Source organism: Hydra vulgaris, chromosome 15, assembly GCF_038396675.1.
Source record: "Hydra vulgaris chromosome 15, alternate assembly HydraT2T_AEP".
NCBI classification, from domain to species: domain Eukaryota; kingdom Metazoa; phylum Cnidaria; class Hydrozoa; order Anthoathecata; family Hydridae; genus Hydra; species Hydra vulgaris.
The window spans coordinates 39,496,644-39,524,415 of record NC_088934.1 but is presented as its reverse complement, the minus strand read 5'-3'; the positions used below and the strand labels follow the sequence as shown (position 1 = coordinate 39,524,415).

Sequence of the window (27,772 nt, the reverse complement as noted above, 5' to 3'; positions counted from 1 at the left end):
TTTAAAATAATTAATAATATCAGAAATTAACACTTTTTAATTGAAATTGCTTCTGTACTTCATTTGGCATCAAATGTTTTCATCCTAAAACAAAATATTTTGAATTTATAGATATTAGTATGTCCTTATTCAAAACATAGTACCCTACTCTATCCCTTTTCCCACTTTAATTAATGTATGAATCACTTTCCAAGTTACATGGTCAAAATGTCCCTATTAAAAATGATTTAATAGTAGTAATGACTAATTTAAAAAAAAATCCATAAAATTTAAAAAAAAGATTTGATTATTTTAAAATAAAATTAGATTTAAAAAAAAACGTTAAGAATGTGCAATTACAAAATATTTCTTGTTTAAAAAACTAAAAATATTGTATAAACTTTCTTCCCACAATAAAAGTGCAAGGATCATTTAAAACTATTGATGTTTCAGTAAAGTGAGCTTTTTAACAAGCGTTTGATTATCGTTTAATTAAGTGTAAAATCAATTAATAAAGATTGAAATTATAAAGATTATTTCTTGAACAAATCTTTTAATTTAGTGATGGAGGGAAAATTGAATATAATGGGTTGATTCAAAGACCAAGTGTACTACTTGCAGATGTGCAATCTGATGTGTATCTGCACATGTGCGACATAAGTGCATATGAATTATGAACAATTTGTAATAAAAAATAAACCTTCGAAAATTTCTTCAGCTTCTCAATTTATTCATTTTGTACACCATAATGGTTGAGTCTTGCCCAACAAGCATTGGACCCAAATTTTCATCTGGAGTTGGCCAACATAAAGTAGATTCTCCGTCTCGAGCATAGTTTATATCGGGTGTTGCACCAGTCCAACACTCACCCCAAAATTCAATACCAAAGTACTGTAGAAAAATGAATATTAAGGGTAAATAAAGTTTAATAATGAACAAATTATATATCAGACTAATTCAAAAAAAGGAAGGGTCATCTTTAAACTAAACATTGAGAAACAAAAAGAAAAACTTTTAGCTTGCGTACTTCAAACCCGTTTTCTTTAGCATAAGAAGAACACTTCATAGTTATATTTTCAAAGCTAACTTTTTTATTATTCCAGTCAATTAACGAGCGGTAATTAACAAGTATTGGGAAAGGTCGTTTTCCAGAAATAGGTCCAAAGTCATGATAGCAGCCCACTTTTGAGACTGGATTAAAATATAAAATATATAGGGAGAATAGTTTGAATGTTCTTTTAATATCATACAAAAAAAGATTAACAACTCATAAATACAACTTAAAAAGAATAAATAATAAAACTTACAAGGTTGTAGTGTTGAAACTAAATTAAATAAAATACTCAATCTTAAAAAATAATACTTAATTAAGAAAAATCTAAATCAATTTATAGTTTATTTTATTTTGATTCTTTTATTTTTTTGATATCGCTATACTAATAGTAGAGCATATAACCTACTTATGGTAAATGTCAACAAGTTTAGTGAAGACTGGGGCTAGTTGGAATTTTTTTTATTTGTAAACTTGTGGCTAAAATGCAAATATATTTTGAAATTGCTTTTTATTATCTAAATACTATTTACTAACGATATTTGATAATTTACTATTTAACAGATAAAACTAATTAAGTAATGTAATGTTTCTTTTATATTAATTTGAGTGTACGAAATAATTGTTCCTACAAACCCCACTTTTAAGGCTAGTTGGAACAGATAATGGAGTTAGTTAAAAAAATTATGAGAATATAAAGTACATGTTTAATAATAACAAACTCATTTTTAAATAATACAAGCACAAAACTTATTTGTATAATAAATGTTGTATATAAATAATAACTTATAAATAATATTCTTTTCATTAGTAAGAAAACAAAATAAACAATAAAATGAACAATAAAAGGATTAATTATCTTAAAATCACAAAAAGTTACCTTCTTGTACAAAACTTCCTAAAACCATTAGCAAAAAAAATAGTTGTAGCAATTTATTTTAATAAACAATAAAATTCATTGTGTTTTTATGTTACGAAAACATTACATGTGTTTTATTCTAAATGGTTACGTAATAATTGGGTCTTAATGAGATTAGAGTTATAAACTTGTTTTATTATTAATACATCTTAAAATATCTACTTATAAAACTTTGTAATTATAATTGATAATTTTATATAGTTTTATATACGTGAAAAATATTGATATTTATTCATATATAATAAAAAAAAAGTTGAAGTTATCTAGTTCTAATTTTTTGGATGCAGGTGTAAATGACATAAACTTAACTGCAATTAATAACTTGTCTAGTTTTATAAAACATCTTTGAAAAAAGTGGCATATATGCACATTCTCTGAAATTCGTTTCATAAAATATAAAATAGAGCCCTAGAACAACAACTAAAATTAGTAACTTGGTTTTTATTCTTTTAAATCCATTAAACTACTTTCAACCAGACTGTTACATTAATATTAGTCTAGTTTAAAACTTTGATATTTTAAGAAACTTAAGCTAGCAACTATGCAAAATGTACCATCGCCAGGCATTTCAGTTGTCACTATTAACCAAATAAAAAAAATTCCATAGTACCACTTTGAGTATTTTTTTTAATACATTTGTATTAAAAAAAATACTCAATGTGGTTTTGGAACTTTATGGGAATAATTCGATAAAGTTATTACTTTTGTCCAGATTATATTTATTATGTTTAATAAAATATGTAGTTGCTAAGCAATTTAGGTATCTATAGCAACCCAAAAATAAAACAATGTTACCATTGAAACCGTAATCTTTAAATTAGTAAACTGTGCAAAAACGATCCTTAAATCTTTATTATATGACGAGTTATTAGTATTGTACAGCAAAAGTGAAATCTAACCCACTGTGCATCTAAATAAAATAGTTTTAAATATCTATGAACATTAAATGACAAAGATATTTTTAATTTCCTTATAAATTACCATTAGCTTGAAGAGCAGGACACCGCCTTAGTAGTGGTTTAAAACTTCATCTCTAACGTATATTTCATTTTAGCGCCAAATAAACCTCTTTAACCCTCCCTTATCCCCCAATCCCTTCAATTATTTTCTTAATATATATTAATTAAAACACAATATTCTTAATTCGTTCATGCTAGCATAGCCTCAACTAAGAGGAGGGGGGGATTGGCGGCACCGTAGCACTGGGGCCCGGAGATAAAGTGGGCCCAGTTGTAGTAACTTGAAAAATAGTAATTCCGAGTGAAATACTATTGTTTTGAATTAAAAATAAATGTGAAAAGAAAAGAAAAACTTTTGAATCAAAAACATTGTCTATAATTAAAAAGTAGAAAACGAACAGACATTTCAACAATTAAAGTAATCTTCTTGTTTTTTACTTATTTCATATATATTGCTAATTTTTCACGCTGATTTCTTTTAGCAATTCCTGAAGCTAAACTTATCTTCGTTACGAAATATAAGCTATTAGTCGTTAACGTTAACAAGTAGATTAACATTTATATTTGCACTTAAGAGCGCCATGGACTTAAAATTATTATGCGGACCGTTGTGTAGACTAATTCCCTTATACTCGTTTTTTCTTCATTAACAGATTGGTTAGCATAATTTGGTCGATAATCTTTTAGATTAATTATTTTACATTAGTTGACCTTTGTTATCAAATCAATAAACTGAAAAAGGAAAATAAGTAATTCTGAAATTATTTGAGTTTAGATATTTATATCATTTGATAATATTATGATTCTGATGTTCCAAAACTAAACTTTTACTTCCTTAAAAGATACATTTGTTGTTCAGGATTTAAATAATGTCTCGAAAGGAAAATTATTTTTTCAGATCGTCAAGTTATTCAAATACTATGTCAAACTCAAATTACAAACATAAATCTGGAGCTCAAAAGAGAAAACTTAAAAATTAGATAAAATCAAAAGAATCTCTTGGTAGTCAATCAATAACCAAATTTTTACGATATGGAAACAAAGATTCTTCTAATAGTAAAATTGAGGATTGAAGAGAGCATAACTGTAACATTGATGTCAGTGCTGAAGATCATTTTGAAATAAATTCAATAGATGAAAAATCATACAAAGGAAATGCGCATGGGTTTACAACTTCTGATGGATAAGACACAAGAGATAAGTCTAACGATGGTGTAGCAAAAAAATAATTAAACGCAGATGATACTTTTGATTCTAATGTAATCAAAAACACTAAGATAATTCTTGACAACCATGGTACATGGTCGAAATTTATTTCAGATGGACAGCGCCAATGTATAGTAATATCTTACAGCTTTGGCAGATATATGAAAAATTACCAAAAAATCTAAAAGGAAGAAAGTTTTATGAATCTTTGTAGTTTATAAAAGTGAAAGATGAACGAACATGAGATCATTTTCCAAGAGAATGGTTCGCATGGAGTTTAACTAAAGAAAAACTTTATTGCGTACCATGCTGCAATCAAAATAACTACAATATGAACAGTTTAGCCCGTGAAGGATTTTTCCTAAAAAAACACCATAGAAAAAGTTGCATAATAATTTTTCCAATTATAAAATTAGTGCTGAACGTTTAAAACAAAATTTGGCTTAGTAAGTTCTTTTGGAGTCAATAAAAGGTAATGGAATAGGCAAATAATTACAGCTCCAAGTTCAATGTGAAAGAAATAAGTGGAAAGCTATCCTGATACAGATGACATATGTCACATTTTTATTATCTAAAGGTTTAGCATTTCAAGAAGAGAACACAACAATTCGGGATGTTCATAATGGAAGTTTTTTAGCGATCTTAGAACTGATTGGATATTATGAAGAAGTGACATAGCAACATCTTGCCAAAGTACAACCAAGTCAGTTAGAATCAAAAAGTATGAAGGAAAAAATGAATTCATCAAGTTATGTTCAGACAAAGTTCAACAAGCCATTCTAGATCAAAGAAAAGATGCAACCTTTTATGGGTTGATAGTTTATGCAATGGATACTTCACACTTCGAACAAAATGTTCTTTTTAAGGTATTTTATTTTATTCTATTTTTAAGGTATTTTATTTTAAGGTATGTAATCTCAAAATACGGACACCAAGGTATTTGAAGTAAAAGAGCGTTTATGAACTTTAAAGGGAATACAGAATAAAAAATAACAGAAGAAATAATTGTCTCTCTAGAAAGATACAACATATCACTTCAAGATTTTCTTTCACAAGGTTATCACAATGATTCAAATATGTTTGGTAAAACAAATGATATTAAGACCCGCATCTTAAAAAACCAATATGCATTATTTTCTCCATGTGGAGCCCATTCATCAACACAACGGAGTCAACACAGCAAAATTAAATCCTGATGTAATAACCTTTACTGGAAGCATAGAAAGCTTCTACTGCTAGTTCTCTCAGAGTCCTGCTTAATGGGGCGTGTTGAAAATTGCAGCGTTATCTCTTCAAAAAGAAGATGGAGTGAAAGAATTCAAGTTATTCGATCAATCGTCAAACATTATCCTGGCGTACTTGTTGTGTTAGATGGTCTTTTCCAGGAAAATATTTTATAACTGACACCTTCAGCACAAAATTTAGCTAAAGGCTTGAAAAAATACTTTACAACTTAAAAAGGTCTATTTCTGTCTAGTTTTTAGCAAAAAATACTAGCAACTATCGACAATAAGAACGTCGTCATACAAAGCAAAGGAATATCCCTTGATGCTGAAGCAGCCCTTATCCAAGATTTAGTGAAGAAGTTAACTCACATACGTGACTCATGGGAAAGTATTTTTCAAGAGGCAAAAGTTGTTGCAGAAGTTATTGGAAAACAAGCTCAATATCTTACTAAAAACCTCAAAAATGTTTTTATTTGAAACAATAACTTAACAATCAAATTTTTTTAAAACTGAAAAAGATAAAAAAACAGAAAACATCTATCTTGAAATATAAAAGTATAGAAAAACACACTTACACATATAAAAAATTAAAATTCAAAAAATTTATTTGGTATGGCTAAATTATACATAATTTTTATAATATTTATGATGAGAGAACTGCTAAATCGACATTTAATAAAAACCTGAACGAACAATTATCCTAAAGCATCGTGATTACGATAATAACAAAAAAAAAAAAGAGTGGCATTTTTATAAACAAATACTTTAATTTTAAATACTCGCAAAATACACAAAATTTAGCTAAAGGCTTGAAAAAATACTTTACAACTTAAAAAGGTCTATTTATGTCTAGTTTTTAGCACAAAATACTAGCAACTATCGACAATAAGAACGTCGTCATGCAAAGCAAAGGAATATCCCTTGATGCTGAAGCAGCCCTTATCCAAGATTTAGTGAAGAAGTTAACTCACATACGTGACTCATGGGAAAGTATTTTTCAAGAGGCAAAAGTTGTTGCAGAAGTTATTGGAATACAAGCTCAATATCCTACAAAAAGAAATTCTTTTAGAGAACCAGATGAAGATTTCAAAACTTATGTAGTTTACCGAATGTTGGATTTTATAATTAATAATTAGAGCACACAATTTGAAGAAGCCAATGCAGTATGGGATTTATTCTCATCCATTTTGAGTTTGCAGAAATATAATGATATAGACCTAAATTTAAATGCGGCCAAGCTTGTAAATGCATACAAGAAAGATCTGTCATAAGACTAAATTAGTGAAATACGTTATCTGTAAAGTATTTACAAAACCGTTATTGGTATTAAAAGTTCCCTCCTTCGTCTTCTGAATTCAATTTATGACAACCAACTTTAAGGCATTTTTACCAACATCTGTTTGGCAATTAAACAGTTTTTGCACAATTTCAGTAACTGTACCATCAGCAGAAAGATCATTTAGCAAACTGGCAAATAAATTGAAATCATGTCGAAGAAGCACAACCAGTCAAGATCGCTTAAACCATCTTGCCATATTATATATTGAAAATGATTTAGCAAAACGAGTTGATTTCAGTGATCTCATTGAAAAGTTTAGTTTGGAAAAACCCGAAAATGTAAATTAAGATAATATTTGTAATTTTTATATTACCAATGCTATTAAATATCTTTCAAATACATCTTGAAAACTTTTCTTTAATTTAATCTTACCATTAAAACAGTCTTTAAGTGTCTTTTACTGTCATCAAGACAGTATTTTTATAGATCCTGAGTTTCGGTTTTTAGTTCTAATGGAATAAACAGGCCAAGTGCATTAAAAATAGCTTATGGTACACAGTCAATATAATTTCTTTTTTAAAATAACATTTTTAAACAATCTTTTGATAAAAATTTTTTTTTGAAAAATACAAATTTAATACCAATTAGAAATCTGTCTTGTTTGGTGGAAAGTAATTAGGTCATTTTATCTCCTTTAATTACAGGAGTTAATCAAAAACTTCCTTATTTTATCTGGAAGAAATTTGTTAATAATACAATTTTCAAAGATCGAATGCTAAAAAACGAGAACATTTTTGTCATACTTTCACGACTGCAAAACTGTCTAGGAAGATTGAAGTTACTGTAAACCAGTTATTGAAAGAAAATTTAACAGCATATTTTAAAAGCATTGTCAGCAAATGCGGTCTTTTTAAAAACCTCAGAAATGTTTTTATTTGAAACAACAACTTAACAATCAAATTTTTTTAAAACTGAAAAAAATAAAAAAACAGAAAGCATCTATCTTGAAATATAAAAGTATAGAAAAACACACTTACACATATAAAAAATTAAAATTCAAAAAATTTATTTGGTATAGCTAAATTATACATAATTTTTATAATTTTTATGATGAGAGCTAACTGCTAAATCGACATTTAATAAAAACCTGAACGAACAATTATCCTAAAGCGTCGTGATTACGATAATAAAAAAAAAAAAAAAAGAGCGGCATTTTTATAAACAAATACTTTAATTTTAAATACTCGCACAATACAAAAAGAATATTTTGAGCACGTCAAGGTACAACTACAAAAAATCCGTTTCCAATAAACTTATTAATCATAAATTTAGAGAAAGCAATGACAAGAAAGCTGCTAATTTGACACACGAAAGCGAGTAAGTTTTTATTGTTTTTTTAAACTTTTACTTTTACTCTATTAAAAATGGCTACTCATTTTCTAGAGAAATAAAAATTTTAAAAACTTAAATTTGCAACTTTTATAGACAACATTATAAATATCCTGTCTGGCAAAAATTATTTTTTAAACACTTTTTAAAAAGTAAAATGAACGTAATTAATACATCGGTTAATTTGATTTTAAAGCAACATTGTTCTTTTTCTATTATACATAATGTTTATTAACAGTATACAGCAAAATTTTAAGAAACCCAAAAGAAAAAATTAAAATTATAAGTTATATGTTTGACGTCAGAGACAGAGAATTGAGTTCTTTTTTTAAACTGGTAGTCATATAAAATAGGTGATTTAATTAAAATAAAAACAAATCGGCTATATTTAAGTGTTTATATAGTTTCTTAGAGAGAATGAAGTTGATTGAAAAAAATAATTAAAAAAAAATTATATTTCGTTGATCCATAATGGTGGAAATAGTGTCACAAAATCAGTAAAATTGATCACATTTCAAAATGCTCTAAGTAAATTTGCCTCTATCTGCTTTTAATTAAATTTTAGGATATTCTATACTACATCTAGATATTTCATTTAACCGTCAGATTTTACCTAAACCAGAATGTTAAAAAATTAACTTTTTAGATAAACCGATAAATTTTCAATAGTTTTGTGGGAAGTTTTGAAACCTTTAGGTCTATAAATTTAGAATGGTTTATAAAAATTCTGAGAGTTAAATAGAGTGCATATATGTTGTAAACATATACTAAAAATTTGCTAACAAACACTCTTTCCAATATCAAGTTATTGCATTTTAAGTGTTTTTAAAAACGCTCGAAATGCAAAGCTGAGAAATACACAAAAGTAAGTTTAAAAAATCTCATACAAGTTTTTAAATCCTAATAACTTGTAGCATAAGAGCCTCCAAGGCTTTTTTTTTCTTTTAAAATGTCACTGTAGCTTTTCTGTTTTGCTCTGATGGATCATGTGACACATGACCAAATAAAAACTTTATGGAGAATGAAATCACTCCTTGAGGCACTCCACAGAAATGTGGAGTGCCTCAAGGAGTGATTCTTGGTCCAATCCTGTTTTCAATTTATATGAATTTATTAGGCATGATTTGTGCTTAAAATTACTTTTTAGGACACTTTTTTCTGTTTTATTTGCTCTTTTAATTAAAGTAAATTTAATTAAAAGAATTTGTATTAATATTTTTATTTAAAGGCCGCGCACAAGTAATTAATACGGTGATAATACGTTAATAGTTAAAGTTTCTCACGAGGTACGTTGAAAGATAAATTTGTTAAAATAAATCAAGAAAAACTATTGGACAGCATTGTCATAATAATTCAACTTCTAAGCTATTACTCATAGATAATGCAAATGAAAGCGATGATTTCTTAAAACAATAAATTAATATAAATTTTACAAGACCAAATAAACATTACCTAAGCATTTCTTCGATGGGTCAGTCCATCCGTCTCTGCATGTTATAACTCCATTTTTTCCACATGTGAAGTGTCCGTTTATATCGTCATCATGTTCGATGCATACTTTCTCAACACAATTAGGTGGTTTAAAATTGTCATCGCAATCGAAACTTATGAGTTTAAAAAAGAAAAAGTAAAAAACTAGTGAAAAACGGTTTCAATATAAAATAATGTTTGATATAAAAAGTAGCGTAAATCTTTTTTTCAGAGGTGGAAAGTAACGAATTGCAGGAAGTTTTTTGTAAGGGGTTTTTTTGTAAATTTTTACTTTATAAGTATTTTTTTTCAAAGTATTGTACTTCGCAACATTTTAAATTGTATACGTTACGGAGTAAAAAAAATGTAAAACGCATTAGTATTTAATTTCAAAAAAAGTATGATTTAATTTTTTAGTTTAATAAAAATTAGCACCTGTTTTTATAAAATTGTTTTCTTATAATTTTATAAATTTAACGTTTTAAATAAAGTTAAAGATTAAAATTTGAAACGTAGGCAAGGCACGTTTTAAATAAGACATTAAAAACGTGCCTTGCCTACGTTTTAAATTTTAATCTTTCTTTTAGAATTTTAAAAGAACATTTTAAAAAGAATTATATGAATAAAATTTATAAAGAAGATTTGTTATTTAATTAATCTAATTTATTTATTTATTTGTATTTGAAAAAAATGTACTTAATACAAAATGGTGAAACAGGTAATTACTCTTACGTAAAACCAACAAAAAAATAGCAATAATCGAAGACTTTTTTTTACAGGGAAAGAATCATCAAAGTATGGAACTCATTTCCAGAAAATTTAGTGATTTCGCCCCACTGTATACATTTAAATCGAATTTAAAACTACTAACTTAATTTCTTCACAATTACTTTTATTGAAGTTTTTTTTAGTAGCGGAGGGGGGAAGGGGGATGTTGATACCAAGCTAAAAAAAAATCTCCTTACAAAAGGGCTTCTAAACTAAAAAAAAATTATCTAGTTCTGGTGGAGGGAGGGATGCAAATCTTCGACGGATCCGGCTCCCCCGGATCCGTCGCTGCTTGTGTTTAAGAAAAAAATTATTTATTTAAAGCTTTTTTGTCATATATGCATAGCGTGCAAATCTTTGCGAAATAAAATGATAAATTTGCTAACTCTATATGTTTCTACAAATTTTGCAAGAACGAAGAAAAAAACATGCTTTAACTGATAAAATGAATATTAAACAAAGACTTATTTTAAAATCGTATTATTTGTATTATCTGTTCCATTTAAAACTCAACTCACCTATTCTAAATGTAATACCAAAGTTTCACATTGCGTTTTTTTAATAGTTTTTGCTGAATCTTGGCCGGCGCAAATCATATTTTCTCAAATCAAATTTTTTTTTATTATTGTATGTTAGATTACTTAAAAATTTTTCTTCCATTGTCTTTATTTAAATTTGGGGGGTGATCTCCCTTAATAAACGCACTTAAAAATATTACTTTAGTATAATAATTGTTAAGATATTCAGAAAAGAATGAACCACGTTGTTTACGTATTGTTATTTGACACCTCTGTCACCTAAAAATGGCTGTTAAAAAAGAACCCAGTAACTTTTACTCTAAGTACATTTTTAATGAGCAACATTTTACTTTTACTTGAATAAACTTTTTGACCAGTAACGTTTACTTGTACTTAAGTAAAATTTTACTTAAGTACAGTACTTTTACTTGATTACAAAATTTTTTTACTTTTTCAACCATTCCTTTTTTTCTATCTAAACAACACTTATTCCTCTAAGTTATGTTGCAGGAATAACGGATTTTTGAAAACTTCGGTAAGTCATTCCTATAAGTTAACTTACAAGTACGAGTTGCCCTAAAATTTCCAGCGCATTTATTAAGTAGCTTAGTAACTTGTACTTCCTCCGTTCCGAAATACTGTTCTGATTTGCACTTAACGTAAAGATTTATTGAAACTAAGTTATTATTAATTTTTATTTTATTTTATATATAACATATAGACGTTTTTCTATAATGCAATTTTATAATAGTGAACTACATTATCAGCAAAAAAATGTTTATTACATTATAGAAAAACGTATAAATTTTTACATAAAAAAGAAAAAAAGATTAACGACATAATTTATTTTCAATAGCTCTATACGTTGAATGCGAATCGGAATAGTATTTCGGAACGGAAGCAGTATTTTATATACTAAAGTGAATCCCATAAAGTCCTAATCCCCTTACCCTCTAAGCGCATTTATTGATCCAAAAGAGTTTGAAAATGAAAACCGTTCATGCTAAAGGTTTGAGGCATTAGATTAACTATAACTTTTCAAGTTTATGGATTAGTTTTAATCTTGTCAAAACATTTTTAGATTCTATTTGAAAACAAAATGTTTTCAAAAATAATCTAAAGAAGCGTTTTAATAAATTCGAAAAATTGAACTAAAAAGTTCTTTCAGTTAATTAACATTAATTTAAAATTATAAAAACTGTTAACATTAATTTTTAATGTTTATTTAACTCATTATTAACTAAAGCAGTTAAACTGATTTTAGCAAATATTTATTTCATGAAATTATCTGTCAAATATTTTCTTATTTGTGGAAAAATATTTAGCGACTTGCCTATAGGGCGTCCCATTCCCGAAAAACTTTAGAATTATCACGCCGACTTTTAAATTGAGGTTTAGATTAAATCAAAAAAATAGTATGTACCAAGTATTTTTTTTAAATGTAAAAACTTAAGGTCCCCCCCCCCCTCCCACTCAAAAAAAGTTGAAAAATTTATATCGTCTTTTTTGAGTATTTTTGCTTAAAAGTTTATAAAGATGTACCGTAAAAAGAATTCAACTTTTCACACAGTATTATTTACTATCTTATCTATATTATACAAAAAATTCAAATTAAAAAAAATTTTATTTATTGTCCCATAAAATTATTATTTAGTTTTAATATTAGCATTATCAAATAATAAGATTCGGACAAAATTAAAATATAGTTTGTTTAAGTAGTGGTTTTTAGAGATTAAGCTTGGTGTTTTTTTATTTATTTTAAGCTTTTTGTGTTTACAGTAAGTTTAATAATTTAATTACGACAAGAAAATATTTGCTAAAATAATGTTACAAATAGATCAGGCTTAGTGTTTTATATACTTACTACACAAAGTTTTTTATACTTACTTCACAAAGTTTTAAATACATTTAGCAATTAACGTTTTTGTTATTGCTTAGAGATCGTCCATAAATTACGTAACGCAAACTTTCACAATTAATTTCTTTTGTTTAGTTTATCAGTGAAATTTAGCGTTACGTAATTTATAGAGGATCGCTAAACTTAAAAAATTTAAAAATAAGTTAATTAAAAGAGGCGTTTCAAGGTTAAAGTTAAGTTAAAAACAGTGTTGAGATGAGGCTTAGTGTTTTATTTTCTTACTTCTTAATACACAAATAATTTAGTATTAAGGATTTTGTAATTACTAGGGTTAAAAAAACTGCTTTTTTTTCTTTCAAAGTTAGTAAAGTGATTCGCGCCAGTCTTTGTTAATAACTCAGTCACGTGCTTTGTTTTTCCGTGGTCACTACAAAAATAGATCCACGTTCTTCTAATTTACCGAAACCTAGTGAACCTCTAAAAGAAAAAAATCGCTCTGTGAAAAAAATAAGATCCACACGAAATCATCATTAAGATTACTTTATTAGATTTGGACTAGAGAAAAGTTTAAACGTTGATATAAAACTTCCCTTTAAAATTGTTTTGTTCAGAAGATACCTCTACCTTAGAGAAATCAACAAGGTGGTGAAAAAATAGTGTCAACAAAGAACATTTTCAAAGATACCTTGATTAAATTACAAGAAGTTTGGAATAGAGCTCATTTACTATTTTTTTTTTATTTTTTTTTTTTAACATCTTCGCTCCAACAAGGCTGCAAGCAACCACTAATTAAAGTTGGAAGTTACTGGAAGAGAAAAATGAAGATTGTAGAGCAAGATAACGATTGACGGACAACTTAAAAGATTGCAAATTATATGAATCAGGAAAGCAAGATCAAGGAAGCGAATTCCAAAGAACTGATGTTCCACGAAAAAAACTAGGCGAATAAGAGTTTTTGGAGCACTTAGGAACAGTAACAGAAAAAGGATGACACTTAACTGAATGACGAGTAACACGAGAATGAATTTTAGAAGATTTCACAAGAGACGCTTGCTCTTTAGAGCAATGCCCATTATAGTATTTGTAGAAAAGAGAAAGAGAAGCAACATTACGACGATGTGATAATGGTTGGAGGTTGGCTGCAAGAGCATGTCTAATTATGTTTATAATGCGTTTCTTGCACCTAAAAGAGAAAGGACATCATTAGAAGATCTGCCATATATGGCAACAGTATTCCATACAAGGCCGGATTTGAGATTTATAGAGATAGAGAATGGAATCCAAAGTAAGAAAGTGTCGAGCTCGATAAAGAGATGCAACCTTAGCAGATGCTAATTTTGCAACTGATTTGATATATGGTTTCCAAGAAAGATTGGAAGTAAGAGCTAATCCTAGAAGATGAAGAGTAGATGACTCATCGAGTACATCACCGTTTATAAAATAGGAAGATCTAAATTATTGCGATAACGATTGGCTGAAAAAAATTGAGTTTTATTTGAATTGAAGTTCACCAGCCACTGTGAGCCCCATGCTGTAGCAGAAGTGAGATTCTTTTCAAGCTCAAATGCCCCCTCCAAGCAATCAGAGAGTGTTGGTTTTTTATCATGACAAAAATAAATGGTAGTATCATCAGCAAACAATGCCACCTTAGATGTGAGAATATCTGGAAGATTGTTAAAGTAAAATAAAAAGAGTATAGGGCCAAGGATAGAAACTTGAGGAACCCCTGAAGTTACAGAATAAGAAGAAGAGTGCTGTCCATCGAGAACAACTTTTATACTACGATTGGAAAGGAAGGATTCAACAATCTTAAAGATGTTGCCAGATACACCATAAAAAGAAAGCTTATAAAGAAGACCAGCATACCAAACCTTATCAAAAGCTTTTGAAATGTCAAGAGCGATGGCCTTAACCTCTCCACCTTTATCTAATGCACGATCAAACCATCGGTTATTACTGTCAGCAAATCAGCTGTAGAATGAGAAGATCGAAATCCATATTGATGGTCAGAAAGTAAGTTATTAGTTTCAAGATGAGAAATTAAGTGTTTGTTAATTAAAGATTCAAAAACCTTGCTTATGATAGGAAGAAGACTAATGGGACGATAGTTAGACAAATCAGATTGCTCTCCAGATTTTTGAAAATAGGGATAACAGATGCCGCTTTCCAGCAGGTTGGAAAACAAGACTCTGATAAGCACTTGTTGAATAGTTTTGAGAGTATGGACGACAGCTCTGGAGAACACTTCTGCAAGACAATAACAGGTATGTTGTTTGGGCCACAAGCTGTAGAAGAGTCTAGGCAAGAAATCGCTTTCGATACAGAAGCTGGAGCGATGCGAATGTCAAACAATAGATCAACCTGTTTGTTGGCAATATCAGGTAGAATGCAACTAGTAGAATCAAGAGATGATATTGATGAAAAGTTTTTAGCAAACAATTCAGCTTTGTCTTTAGGTGACAAAGTCTGAACCATGCAAGAGAGGTGGAATTACAGAAGTCACGAGAGCCTAATTTTTGAGATGAGATACGAGATTTCATGATCTGAGAATAGCGGGCTTTAACGTTAGACAAAATCTTTTTACAATGGTTTCTTGCAGTTATAAACAGACGTCTGTTTTCTGGAGAATTGTTTTGCTGATAGATATGGAAGTAACGGTTTCGATTGGCAATCGCAGCAGCTCAGTGTGAGCAAAACCATGGAGGGGAGTGAGACTTGACCTGGAATTGTCGAGAGGGAACAAAAGATTCCATGTCAGCCTGAATCCACGAAGTTATGTAAGAAACACATTTGTCGACAGGAAGACGAAAGATTTCTACCCAAGGGCCATAACGAAGAAAATCACGGAAAGCTTTAAGGTAGTTGTAAGAGTTGCGATAATAGAGGGATTCAGGTGATGAAGAAGAATGAGATATTAGTTTTAGAGAGATCAAACTGTGATCAGAAGCACCTAAGGGTAAATGTGGAGAAATTGAGCTCTGACTAGGATCAGAAACAAGACATAAGTCGAGTAGAGAAGGTAAACGATTCGGATTGTCTGGAAAGCGAATTGGAAAGTTGACTATTTGAGTTAGGGATTGAGAAAGGCAAAAGTTGTAGGCTTTAATGCCTGCAGAACCGCTGACACAAGAGCCAAGCCATTTAATGTGGTGAGCATTAAAGTCACCAACAATAGCTATATTAGCTGATGGATAAAGAGTGCAGTCTTGAGATGCAGGAGAGCGATATAGAACAAAGAGAAAGGCATTACAGCTAAAACATGTAAAATAGCACTAAGTGATTAAAAAATTCTTGTGAATAGTGCAGATGACTCAAGCAGCTCAAAAGTTAAAGTTTTTACTCCCTTTTAGCAAAAAACGGAAAACCAGATTGTCAGCTGTTGCAATTCAAATTGATCTTACAGCATTAACAAAATTATTCCCTAATGTCTTTTACCAATTATGCCTCTTAAAACAAAAGACGTCAAAGTTAGCGGCACTTTGTTACATAATTTTCCAATCTTGCGATCATCACTTCACCGTAAACGTATGGTAGAAGGAGAAAATAAAAGAGAAATTGTAGAAGAAGCACCCTCTTCACCTATTTGGTCACTGGGATTTAAAACTTGTTTCGTAAATTATTGGTTTTGACACCGTTTCTATTAACACTGGATGGAAAACTGGATGTGCAGCACATGTTGGTAAAGAAGTAGGCAATGCACTGTTGTGGACAGCTTGTCGCCATAATATTTACAAAATGCATATTCATAACGTCTCCAATGCTTTAGTAAAAATTATAACAGATCTATCAAGCCACTTTTTAAAATGCAACAAAACTTATGGGATTCTATCTCTCACTAACCTACAGATGTAAGAAAGTTTGAGTGTCTAGAAGAAAACCATCCTATTCATCGTCAGATAACACTTGTTTTGAACCGAGAATTAATTGAGTTGAAAATTTATCTATTAGAGGTGACCTGCCAAATGGTAAGATTTTTTACTCCAAAAATAAGGTCCGCATCATTTTGCAAGACTTACGCACAACACGATGTAGATCTTGAAACATGTTGGATCAACAGATTGCGTTGCTCAACCCGGTTCAACGTCATAAATTTAAAAGAATGATATTATCGCACTGTTTCACGCTGAGCTTTTTTTTACAAAGTTGCTTCTCACTTAGTTAATAGTCAGCACATCGTCGATATGCATTGGTACTGTGTGATACAGACAAAACCGCTACTGGTGCAGCAATTCAGTATTGCAACAGATACCTTCTGTAACTAACTAAAGAGTTAGTTGTCTTTTCGATGTTTGATGAAGAAATTTTTTTTATTGAACGATCTGCTATGGCATTGAAGTTGCACAAAACCCAAGAATGAAAATAAATGGAGCCTGTTAAACTGTCTCAAATGGCGCCAACATCACTTCTTTAGTCTCTTTAATTTGTCAATGTTCGAGGCTACTATTTAACCTAAGACTGGATGTAATTGCCTGTCGAGAACTGGATGAAGATGAAAGATTACAACAATCTGTAATCAACTTTCTAGTTAGGAGTGACTGCGCCCAGAGAGGTGTAAAACTTATACAAGATTACAAAACTAAAGTTAAGGACCCCGTGCTTCTTCAAATAATGGAGGACTGCCGCAAATGAGCTTTCCTTCGAGAACGAACAGAAAATTTAACGAACATTTAGTGTGTTTTTTTAAACAGAATTTTATCAATTATACTAGCGGAAGTTAAATTACTTGACTAAAACCACTTGACTATTTAATTCAGGGGGACCCTTAAATCAATTTTTACGTCGAATTTTCTACACAATAAATTATATTGTATAAAAAATTCGGCTTAAAAAATTAATTCAAGGCTAAAAAATTATTTTTCACACAGAATTATTTAAGATGGTATTGTGTGAGAAGTTGAAGTTGTTACGGTAGGTACCTATATCTGTTAATACTTTACAAAAAAATACTCAATAAAGACGGTAAAAAATGACTTTTCTTTAACTTTTTATAATTGTGGGAATAAAATTTTTAATTTTTTTTTTTTAATATTTGGTACAATTTTTTTTTTTAAGTCTAAACCTTAATTTTGATGTGAATAAAATAAAATTTGCCGTGATAGTTCGAAGACTTTGCGGAAAAGGGACACCCTATTGCCATGTGTGTATGATTTTCAATGAATTGTTACATAAATGACTTAATTTGAGCATGCAAACTTTGAAACCGTAAACTCCATTGCAGTGTCGGAGCTAAAAGGTTGCCTCTCTCCCAAAAAAGTATTTTTTTCAAAGTTTTTTACTCAAGGGCGTGGTCTGCTGCTTAAAGTATTTGTTATAATTTTACCAAACAATGTAAAATATAATAAATTAATTTAGTTTTTAAGTAAACTTTTTTTACCTTGTTGTAAATGATATTTCATTTGATATCATTGGATTTATTCCACCTAAAATAACATGTTTTTTTGTGCCAATTGCATCAAGTGAGAATTGTTTTGACAACCGATTGAACAAATTGATATTCTTGTCATTTTCGTGAAATTGAGTGTAAACTGTGACGCTTAAATTAAAATTTACCTATATCAAAAAAAAAATTGCTAAAAGTCGCATATCATACATAGGGTCACTTGACACAAACTTCGTAATTAGTTTTTACTAAGCTAACCTTACGGGCATTTTATTTTAAATATTACGTTCTAAATGTCTTTTAAATGTATTTTAAACGTCTACAAAACGTTATTTAAGTATAGACTGTCTTTACGTTTAGAAGCCGTTTAAAAGGTATTAAGAACGTAACTTTTTTTTAAAAAAATGCACGTTGGGAAGTGGAAACTAGTTGGAGCAATCTTTAAAATTAAAAAAATTATAAAAAAATTTTGGTTGCACATCTTCTAATTTTTAAATTATCAAGATTTAAAAAAAAAATTGTTTTAAGGTTAAAATTTAGGTAATTTAGTTTGCATCTTTTAAGGAACGAAAAACATTTTCCATTTTACAAAGCATTTTGAAGGGCCATAAAATTATTTTATAGTAAAGAATTGTGCCCTCTGTCCCGAACGAGAAGGTTACAAGTTGGTCAACTACTTTTTTATTTTTTTTATTATTTTTTTTATTTTAGGTACTCCAAGAAGTCTTAACGGTCTTATCACATAACACCACAAAATAGAATTTAACCAGGAAGTTTACGCATACTTCGTTATCAATGATACATATGTGCATTGATAAGGAAGTATGATAAGGTCAGAACCGGTTTCGACGACTCTGGGCATATATGCATCATTGACGTACGGGATCTTCAGTTCTGAAGCCAGAACTCAAACCACTTCACCACGGCTGGTGCTGACTATTTTCAACTAATTTTATATTCATCAATAAACTTTACAAATTATCTCTAACTAATTTCGCTACTTTACAAATACATTCTATTTCACGCATCTTTTCTTGATAAAACCCATTCATTTTCAAAACGACCTATAAAAAATCATGAGTCATTTTGAAAAAGGAATGGAATAAAAACTACAATGGTGTAAAGCCAGTTTTCTATAAACTTTATGTTGATGAAATTAATTAGTTATATAAATAAAAGACAAATTTCTTTTACTAGTAAACTGGAATTAAGTTCAAAAATATCCTACTTCAACGCAACTCAACACAAAATGAGTTCTTCTGTCAAAACTACCGTTTTTTTTTTAAGGTCAATACTGGGTCTTCAGACTAAATTTTAAAATTGTCTTAATTATGGCAGAAATTAAGTCTAATCAAATGCTTTATCCATAGTACATTTAAAATGAATTGTACTAATATTGGGCTTCACTTCGACATAAACATTCTTTTTAAAGTATTTTAAAGAAACAAGTATTCATCTTGGCTAATTTTAAAATTTTGTAAATCGTAATTAAACCAATATTTCTCCACATCCAAAAAGCAATTTATCTTTGTGCTCAAAAATATTTAGTTGCATATAATTTAAACAACATTTTATTTATGTTAAAATCAATACAATTTATTAATTTAAACACTAATAAAAATTTACTATAAATATTTGTTAATAAACATTTAGCAATTCAAGATTTCTAATCAGTACATTTGTGCTTTTGTATCTATTAAGCTATTACATAAGATGCAGAGGCGATTCTACGAATAAAATGAGGGAGGAAGGGGGTAGAAAAATCATTAAAAAGTACCGACTGGTTTCTAAAAAAAAAAAAGATCCTCAAAACGAAAAGTAACGCGACTAAAATGTGTCAAAAAGTTGACACTAGCCAACTAAATTCGTGAAAAAGAACCAACTATAACTTAAAAATAACAATCTTTGGGGGGTTGTGTAACACACACCCTTAAAATTGCCTCTAAAAAGGCTTGCTCGTTCTTATTTTTTTTTAACTTGAAGATGTTGAAAAAAACTAATTAAACTAAGCATAGATAAATAGTAGGTTGATTTTAAACAGCTTTTATTCAAATCTATTGTTTTGTATCTATTGTTTTGTACATTATTTCAATGTTTTTTGGACTTAACATTTTATTAAAATACTGCTTTTTTTAAACTTGGTTCTCTGTCAAGTAGAATGACCAAAAATTGAGCATACTTGACATATTATGACGAACTTGACAAACATAGACTTGACAAACATAGACTTAATTTAGAAGATTTTGAAAATATACCGTGTTTGCTTTTAGCTGTATCCCGAGAGAATTTTTAAGCTTTACGTCATTAAGGTTGTTAAGTTCCGATTGATTGCGGTTTCCATTTGTTGTAATAAAAATTGTCGTAATGTTAGAGTGGTAACAATAAACTTGAGTGTCATTAGCGAAAAAATTAAAAGTAAACTAGACATTAAGCAAATATTTTTATATAAATAATAAAAAACTAAAAGCTTACAATAAATCTTTGAAAAACACTCAACCAATGTTTTCTAATTGAATGCAAGGTTTGACACAAGATACATCTTGTGGTATAAAAACTAATTTTTGAAGTTGATTTTTTCACTCAACAATTTTTTTTGTTTGTTTGTTTGTTTAATGTAGTTCAAGAGTTCAAATGACTCATTAAATAAATCAATTTTTTTTTTTATGCTAAGAATTTCTACTTTATATTTTTATTTTAGCACTAGGTTTCTAATGATTAGAAGAATAGGCCATAAGGTAATATGCATATACTAATACGCTGATTAAATAAGCTTATTGCATTAAGTTTAGAACTTATACTTTTTAGCATTGATTTAAATTTAAAAAAGTTTTAGACATGTTTCTATCTTAATATCAGTTGGTTATGATGCCTTTACTATTATTCAAAAGAAGTGTTTTGTTTAAAAGAAACTAGTGGTGTAAGTTTTCCTGTAAAATTTGATTCAAAATTTACCGGAAAATTTTTTGGTAAATTTTCCGGCTAATTTTACTTTTGTTACAAGTATGTAATTTTTCCGGTAAAATTTGATTCAAAATTTTTGGATACATTTTACCTCCATAAAACTACAAGAAACAAGGAAACTTTGTAATGTTTGCTTTGTTAGTCATTTCCGTAATTAAAATATTTTAAATTTAAATAATTTAAAACCTAAATTTTAGATTAAGTATAATCAATTCTTAAAAAAATCTTAGTCTCATTTATTCAGAATATTTTTAAATATATTAAGTTTACTATACTTAAAAACAACATTTCCTCGGTTTAATTGCTCCTTTTTTGTTTCTGTGAACAACTTCTTACACAAGCTTGCCATTGCTTGAGAAAAGTGTTTGTTAATGTAAATGTTGAGATATTTAGTTTTCTTATTTTTAAATGTTTAATTTAACTTTATATCTAAGCACCTTTAAAACTATGGTTCAGGATTGCGCTTTTTTTCTTTAGTCCTAAAAAATGTGCTTTTTGAACTTTTACTCTGTGACTCCTAACTTTTTTAAAGATAAATTCGGAACCATTTTTTCAGCTTCGTCTCACTTTTCATTCAGATTTTGCCGAATTACCTCAATCCTAAAGCAATTTTGCCTTGATCTGTCTTCTGCGGAAATGCAAAGTTCCATTGATTTTTACGGACTCCGGAATCTGGCATCAAAAAATAGGAACTTCTTGGACTCCCGATTTCAAATTTTTTCATGAACTTTTTTAGTCAAATTAAACCAGGGTTTTTAGGGATGAAATCATCCATGAAATGCTAGAGTGGACTATATAAAGTTTCAATTATGCTGTAAAAAAGTAAAATTTGTTTTTGATTTAATTTCTTTGCCCAAAAAATAGTCATTTTTTTTAGGTTGAAAATAATTTTACTAATAAACTTTATATAAAAGAGTTGTTAACTTGTACATGCGGTAGTGGTATAGTGGAGTGCTCGCCTGGTATGCAAAATATTCCGAGTTCGTTTACCACGCTCAACTTGTTCCTCTGCGCACTGGCCTTCTTTTATTTTATACCATTCCCAAAATTACATAATTAGTTAACAACAAAAACATAACTACATAATTAGTTAAATAACCAACAAAGTATAGTTACTAAAACCGTTATTATAATAATTTGTAAACTAAACGCGTGTTTAAACACAAATATCGTAATTCATTTTTATTTGATTTAAATGATAAATTGTAGCGACTCAAAAAATATTACGACTTTTATTCTGATGACTCAAACACATTTAATAGACTTCAATTTCTACACTTGTAAAATGATACTTTCTAACTGTCTTTAAGGAGACATTTGGTCGCGTTTTACCAAATGTTCACTACAGGTAGTGTATAATTGGGAAAACGCGTTAGAAAAATTTCTTTCATTATAGCATCAATGCAAAATTAAACTTCGAACATCTTGGTTCTGAGTCAAATCTTTAACTACTGCGCCTCGGCTGCAGTTGGTTAAACAATGTAAGTATTTTTTTAAGCTAATGTTGTATCGGATTTTCACGTTTAAAACAAGCGCTGAACTAAAGTTCTCATTACGTTCTTCTATGGAGAAACTGTGACAATGACAAAACTAGCCTAAGCATAATTCAACATCTACCAATCAGTGTACACCAAAGGTTTTGTGACCACCTATGCTGTGGCGCGCTTCTAATATTCTTTAAAAGCAATGTCTGTTTTAGGCGATATATGGCATTAACACCCTGTATATTTGTAAATGTTTTTTTAAATTTTTTTAAATAATTTATTTGCCGGAGGGCTTGTCATACATAGCGTTATTCAATGCGTTTGTTCTTTTACTGTTTTAAAGTTACGCAAATGTTGGCTTAACAAATTTAATTTAATAAATTTATAGAAGTAAATAAGGGTTTGCTAGGAAACGTTGATATGCTGTGATAAAGTTAAAAAATCCCGACCTCCCAGATTCCTAACAATATTTATGACGAATAAGGACTCCGGACTCCGGGTAAATACAGGGACTCTTGGACTTCGCATCCCTAGTCTTCTGAGATTCAACATTAGTTAATTAAAGTTTCAACGTAATTTGAGCTTTTGACCTTAGAATAGTTTTCTATTTGGTCAATTAAATGTTTGTGAAAATTTCAACTCACTTTTAAGTCTATATAAGAGATATATCACGGTCCAATGTTTTAATTGTACGTTAAACATATTTTTTTTTATTTTTGAAAAGTTCATACTATTTTTAAAAAATTTATTGGAATTATATTTTATAATATCAAAAAGTAAATAACTCGTCAATTTCTTGTGGGATGTTTGATATTCTGTCTCTCTAGATTTGCGGAATAGAATGAACAAAGGCCGCTCTTAGCTATAACACTTTCCGGTGGGAAATGAGCTAGCAATTAGTTAGCAAATAGCAAGCTAGTCGATACATATGGGTAAAAGACGCGTTTAAGACGTATCAAGTATGTAGTAAAACGTATTTGAGACATTTTAAACACGTAATGTGTGACACATCTTGCAATCTTTTTTCCTAACGGGTTATATCACTTACATACAAAAAAAATTAAGCCATACAAGGTCAACATAATTCCATTGAAAAAATTTACAGTGGCAAGCACTTCTTACCACATTAGGCTTATATTAAATTTTTGTCAGGTTATATGCTTATATGAAGTAATTTTATTTAAAAATGTGATTTTAATTTAGTGTTCAATTGGAAAAAAAAAATTTTGCAATATAATGAAGAGTAAAAAGAAAAAAATACTTTGAACACAATTTGAAAAAACGAAAGGATTAAAATAAAACTAAATTAAAATTCGCAATTTAAATTAAAATAATATAAAACTATTTAAAAAGTAATATATAAGTAGTATATTGATTTAAATGTAGCAATCATATGAGTGACAAAGCAATGATTTTATTAAAACATTTTACTCTGTATACGATCCTAACGAAACATTTTACTCTGTATACGACCCTAAATTTTCTATAGTTGAAAAGATTATAATTATAAACAACCCTTGGATAACCAAGGGATAAAAAAAATGATAAAAATAAACCTGAAGCTATATATACATATAATATATAGGTATTGTCAGGGCCGGCATAGTACATTAGAGGCCCAGGGCAAAAAAAATTTTTAGGGCTCTTTTTTGCAAACTTACTAGTAGCATATAGCCTGGTTGCTATTTATTGAAATTAATTTTTGTGTTTATCTAAAAAAAACTAAGCTAAATTCAAAATATCAAGGCTTTATTGTTGCAAAAATTAAACATTTTTAATTAAAACGAATTTTTTGAACTTTTTTGAAGCAAAATTGTCTATCAAAAAAGTTAAATTAAATTGCTCGCAATTTTGCTGTGTTTTGCAGTAACCACAGATACTGGAGTTGTTAGTGCTATTCTAAGAATAACATAGACATTCGAATGAAGCCAAATAAGTTTGCGCAATGAAAGTTAACACATCAAATTAGAAATCTAACGCCATTATGTAGAACCAAACAAATGTTTTGCAGCTCACTAGCTTATTGTGTTGCATCTATATTCATGTTTATGTCTATGTATTATCAGAAGTAGAGGTCCGTAAAAGCAACTTGAAGGTTTGTGGAAAAGTTTATGATATCATCATTAGTGGAAGTTTTCATTTCCTGACAATCATACAGGAAACTGATTTATCATATTGGAAAGTCTTGCAAGATTAAAAATTGTTTGTTGAGCCGATTCAATTAATCGAATGGAGAATTCAATTTGCAATTGCTATTTTGTATTATCAAATTTGTGAGCTATTTCATATTCAATCTGTCGTTTAGCTTGACGTTGTCAGTTTGTAGGGAATACACAAAGAATTTCAAGCTCTTTTGCGATTGCAGTGGCATTAGCAAGTATATTCTCAAAAATATTGTCGCAGAGATTAGCCAGAATCGTACGCGTTGCTTCCACAATTATTGGTGGCTACAGAAATATTCATCTTTGACACTTTGTTCAGTTTCAATTACAATTCATACCGAATCTCAAAAGACAATGACCGTAGACGAAAAAATGTCGCCGGCTAAGCTCTGTTCTTCAGAAACTTTAACTGTCTGTTATAATATTTATACAAATTACATTGGGTTTTAGCGATGGGAAATAACATTCTACATTTATTTTTTGAAATAATAAAAAGAGGTTTTTGTAAAGATTGATTAAAAAAAGATTGAAGAAATGGTGGCTAAATGAAAAGAAATGGTGGCTTAAGGAAAAGAAATGGTGGGTTAAGGAAAAGAAATGTGGCTATAGTGAAGTATGAAGTGAAAATTAATTTTTTAATGTATTAGGATTTTAAGATTTATTTAATGTTTAATTAAATCCGAAAAATAAAAAGAACGAAAAATGGATTTATCGCTAAAAGTTTATCTCAACTTAATGTTATCTATTAGGATTTTTTATTTTCTGTTTTAAATAAATCATATATATTTTATATTGCGTGACAGGAAAAACTTATTAAGTACCAAAAAAGGAGAATTAAGTAATTTGCAATTTAATTGTTTGTTTTTTTGTCTAAATTACATTTTTGGTATAAAATGGACGTTTTGTCACTATAAACTTTTTTCAATGAACTTAATGTAAAAAAACAGTTTCTCTATTTTTTGTATTTAATGAAATTTTCTTGTCACAAAAAATATATGAATGTTTTTGTAACTTTAACGTCCCAATTCAACGTCTCGTTTATGACGTCACAATGGATAAGAACATGACAAATAACATGTGACTATGGTGTCACAATAACTCAAGATAACATTTTTTAGTTTAACAATAAAAGGTGTGTTTTCTTGGTTAGACAAGATCTGGTGTAGCAAAAAATCGTATTTTGGTTAAACAAGGCATGGTTGGGTATTAACACTATTAGGACTAAAGGTGTGTTACATTTTTTAATCTAATTTAAAGGCGTGTTTGGATGATTCATGATGCATCATTTTATATATATATATATATATATATATATATATATATATATATATATATATATATATATATATATATATATATATATATATATATATATATATATATATATATATATATATATATATATATATATATATATATATATATATATATATATACATTAATAAATGCATTTGAAAATGGTTCAAAATAAATGATGAGACAAAATGCTGAATTCTTTTATTTGGCTACTGATGTAAACACTAAATAGAAAAAATAATGCAAATTTTTACCTTGTGTGATGGCGATTTTAATATCAATGGGTTAGTAATATCATTTGATAACTTTGGTGGAAACCTTGTAATTCTTGTATTTTTATCTTGAGTTAAGGTATGTGTAAAAAAACAGTGAAGTGAACTTGAGCCGTAGCAGATCTCAAATTTAAACGAACACTCAGAAACAGGTAAAACTTTACATGGTATTCCGTTGAAATCTCGGTTTTTTGAACCGCGGGTGTCAAATGTTTCCAAATTGATCTTTACAAGCACTGAGGATTCTAAAAACTAATATTAAATTTATTCTAAATTATAAAATTGTATTCAGAACATAAAAAAACTTGGCGTCTAAAATAAAAATACTGTTACGCTGAAAAAGAAGATGAAAGGGCTGACAATAATGGAATGCAGGACCTTTTAGGTTCATTAAGTAGGAGAAGTACACGAGCAAAGGTTAGGCACCTTTCATCTTTGCAACCGTGTAAAAAATTAATTTAAACTTTAATTATCTTAAACTTAAATTAATTTAAATTTGCACACCGTGTAAAAAAAATTAATTTTAACAAAGAACTTAAATTTTCATATTTTTGATACAAAAAAATAAACTTACTCTAGCCAAAAGTTCACTTAAGCGCACCTCGGTCGTTTATTGTATTTAACTGGATGTGTCCAAATCAGAAAGTAACGCGGCATAAGTTTATCAAACGTATTCAAATTTAAAACTAAATCGTATAGTTGCAATATTAGTTAGTAAAATACGCGGCAGCCTTAAATACACTTTTTGTATATTTTATTAACAGTCTTTATTAACATAGACTGTAAATAATTTCACGTTAAAAATTATTGTTTTTTCCATTTTTAAAATTTAAAAAACTATTGTTCAACCTTATATAGAGTTTCTATAAAAAGATTGCGTCTTGCATTTTCTTTTAGTCCTAATACATACATATATATATATATATATATATATATATATATATATATATATATATATATATATATATATATATATATATATATATATATATATATATAGAGAGAGAGAGAGAGAGAGAGAGAGAGAGAGAGAGAGAGAGAGTGTGTATATATATGTATATATATATATATGTATATATATATATATATATATATATATGTATATACATATATATATATATACATATATATATATATATATATATATATATATATATATATATATATATGTATATATATATATATGTATATACATATATATATATATATATATATATATATATATATATATATATATATATACTTATATATATATTTATATATATACATATACATATTCTCTCCGTTTCTGCATTTTCTGCAATTTATGATCAACTTTTATTTGTTGTTACTTATAAAAACAATATTCTGATATGATACGTACCTTTAAAGTTTGACAAAGGTATAAAATAAAAATAAAAATCATTTTTCAAGTTCTTTTATAATTACTAGTTGTTGTTGATAACTACGAGAAACTTAAACAAGTATGATATAAAATGAGCATTAAATAGATATTTTATATGTAAATGTTTTTTTAGCTTCGATAACGTATTAAACACCTGAAACCTGAGTAAATTTTTGTTGTCTTAAAAAAAAAAAAATGTTGTCGGTTAAAA

At 28.5% G+C, this 27,772-nt stretch overlaps 1 protein-coding gene across 2 annotated transcripts; it reads right to left on the bottom strand.

Moving 5' to 3' along the window:
* Window positions 1-27,658, bottom strand: LOC100197056 (delta-like protein A). Of its 2 annotated transcripts, none has more exons than XM_065820529.1 (8): window positions 27,541-27,658; window positions 26,160-26,429; window positions 17,997-18,172; window positions 9,461-9,612; window positions 1,287-1,304; window positions 1,007-1,170; window positions 680-870; window positions 1-84 (listed from the first exon to the last, which is right to left on the bottom strand). In XM_065820529.1, the coding sequence occupies exons 1-7, from the start codon at window positions 27,580-27,582 to the stop codon at window positions 694-696; spliced, it is 999 nt and encodes a 332-aa protein (XP_065676601.1). In that variant the 5' UTR covers window positions 27,583-27,658; the 3' UTR covers window positions 1-84; window positions 680-693. The 2 variants fall into 2 exon arrangements, with proteins under 2 accessions (XP_065676601.1, XP_065676602.1); XM_065820530.1 differs by having other exon boundaries at window positions 1,007-1,161.
* Between the last annotated feature and the right edge of the window lie 114 nt (window positions 27,659-27,772).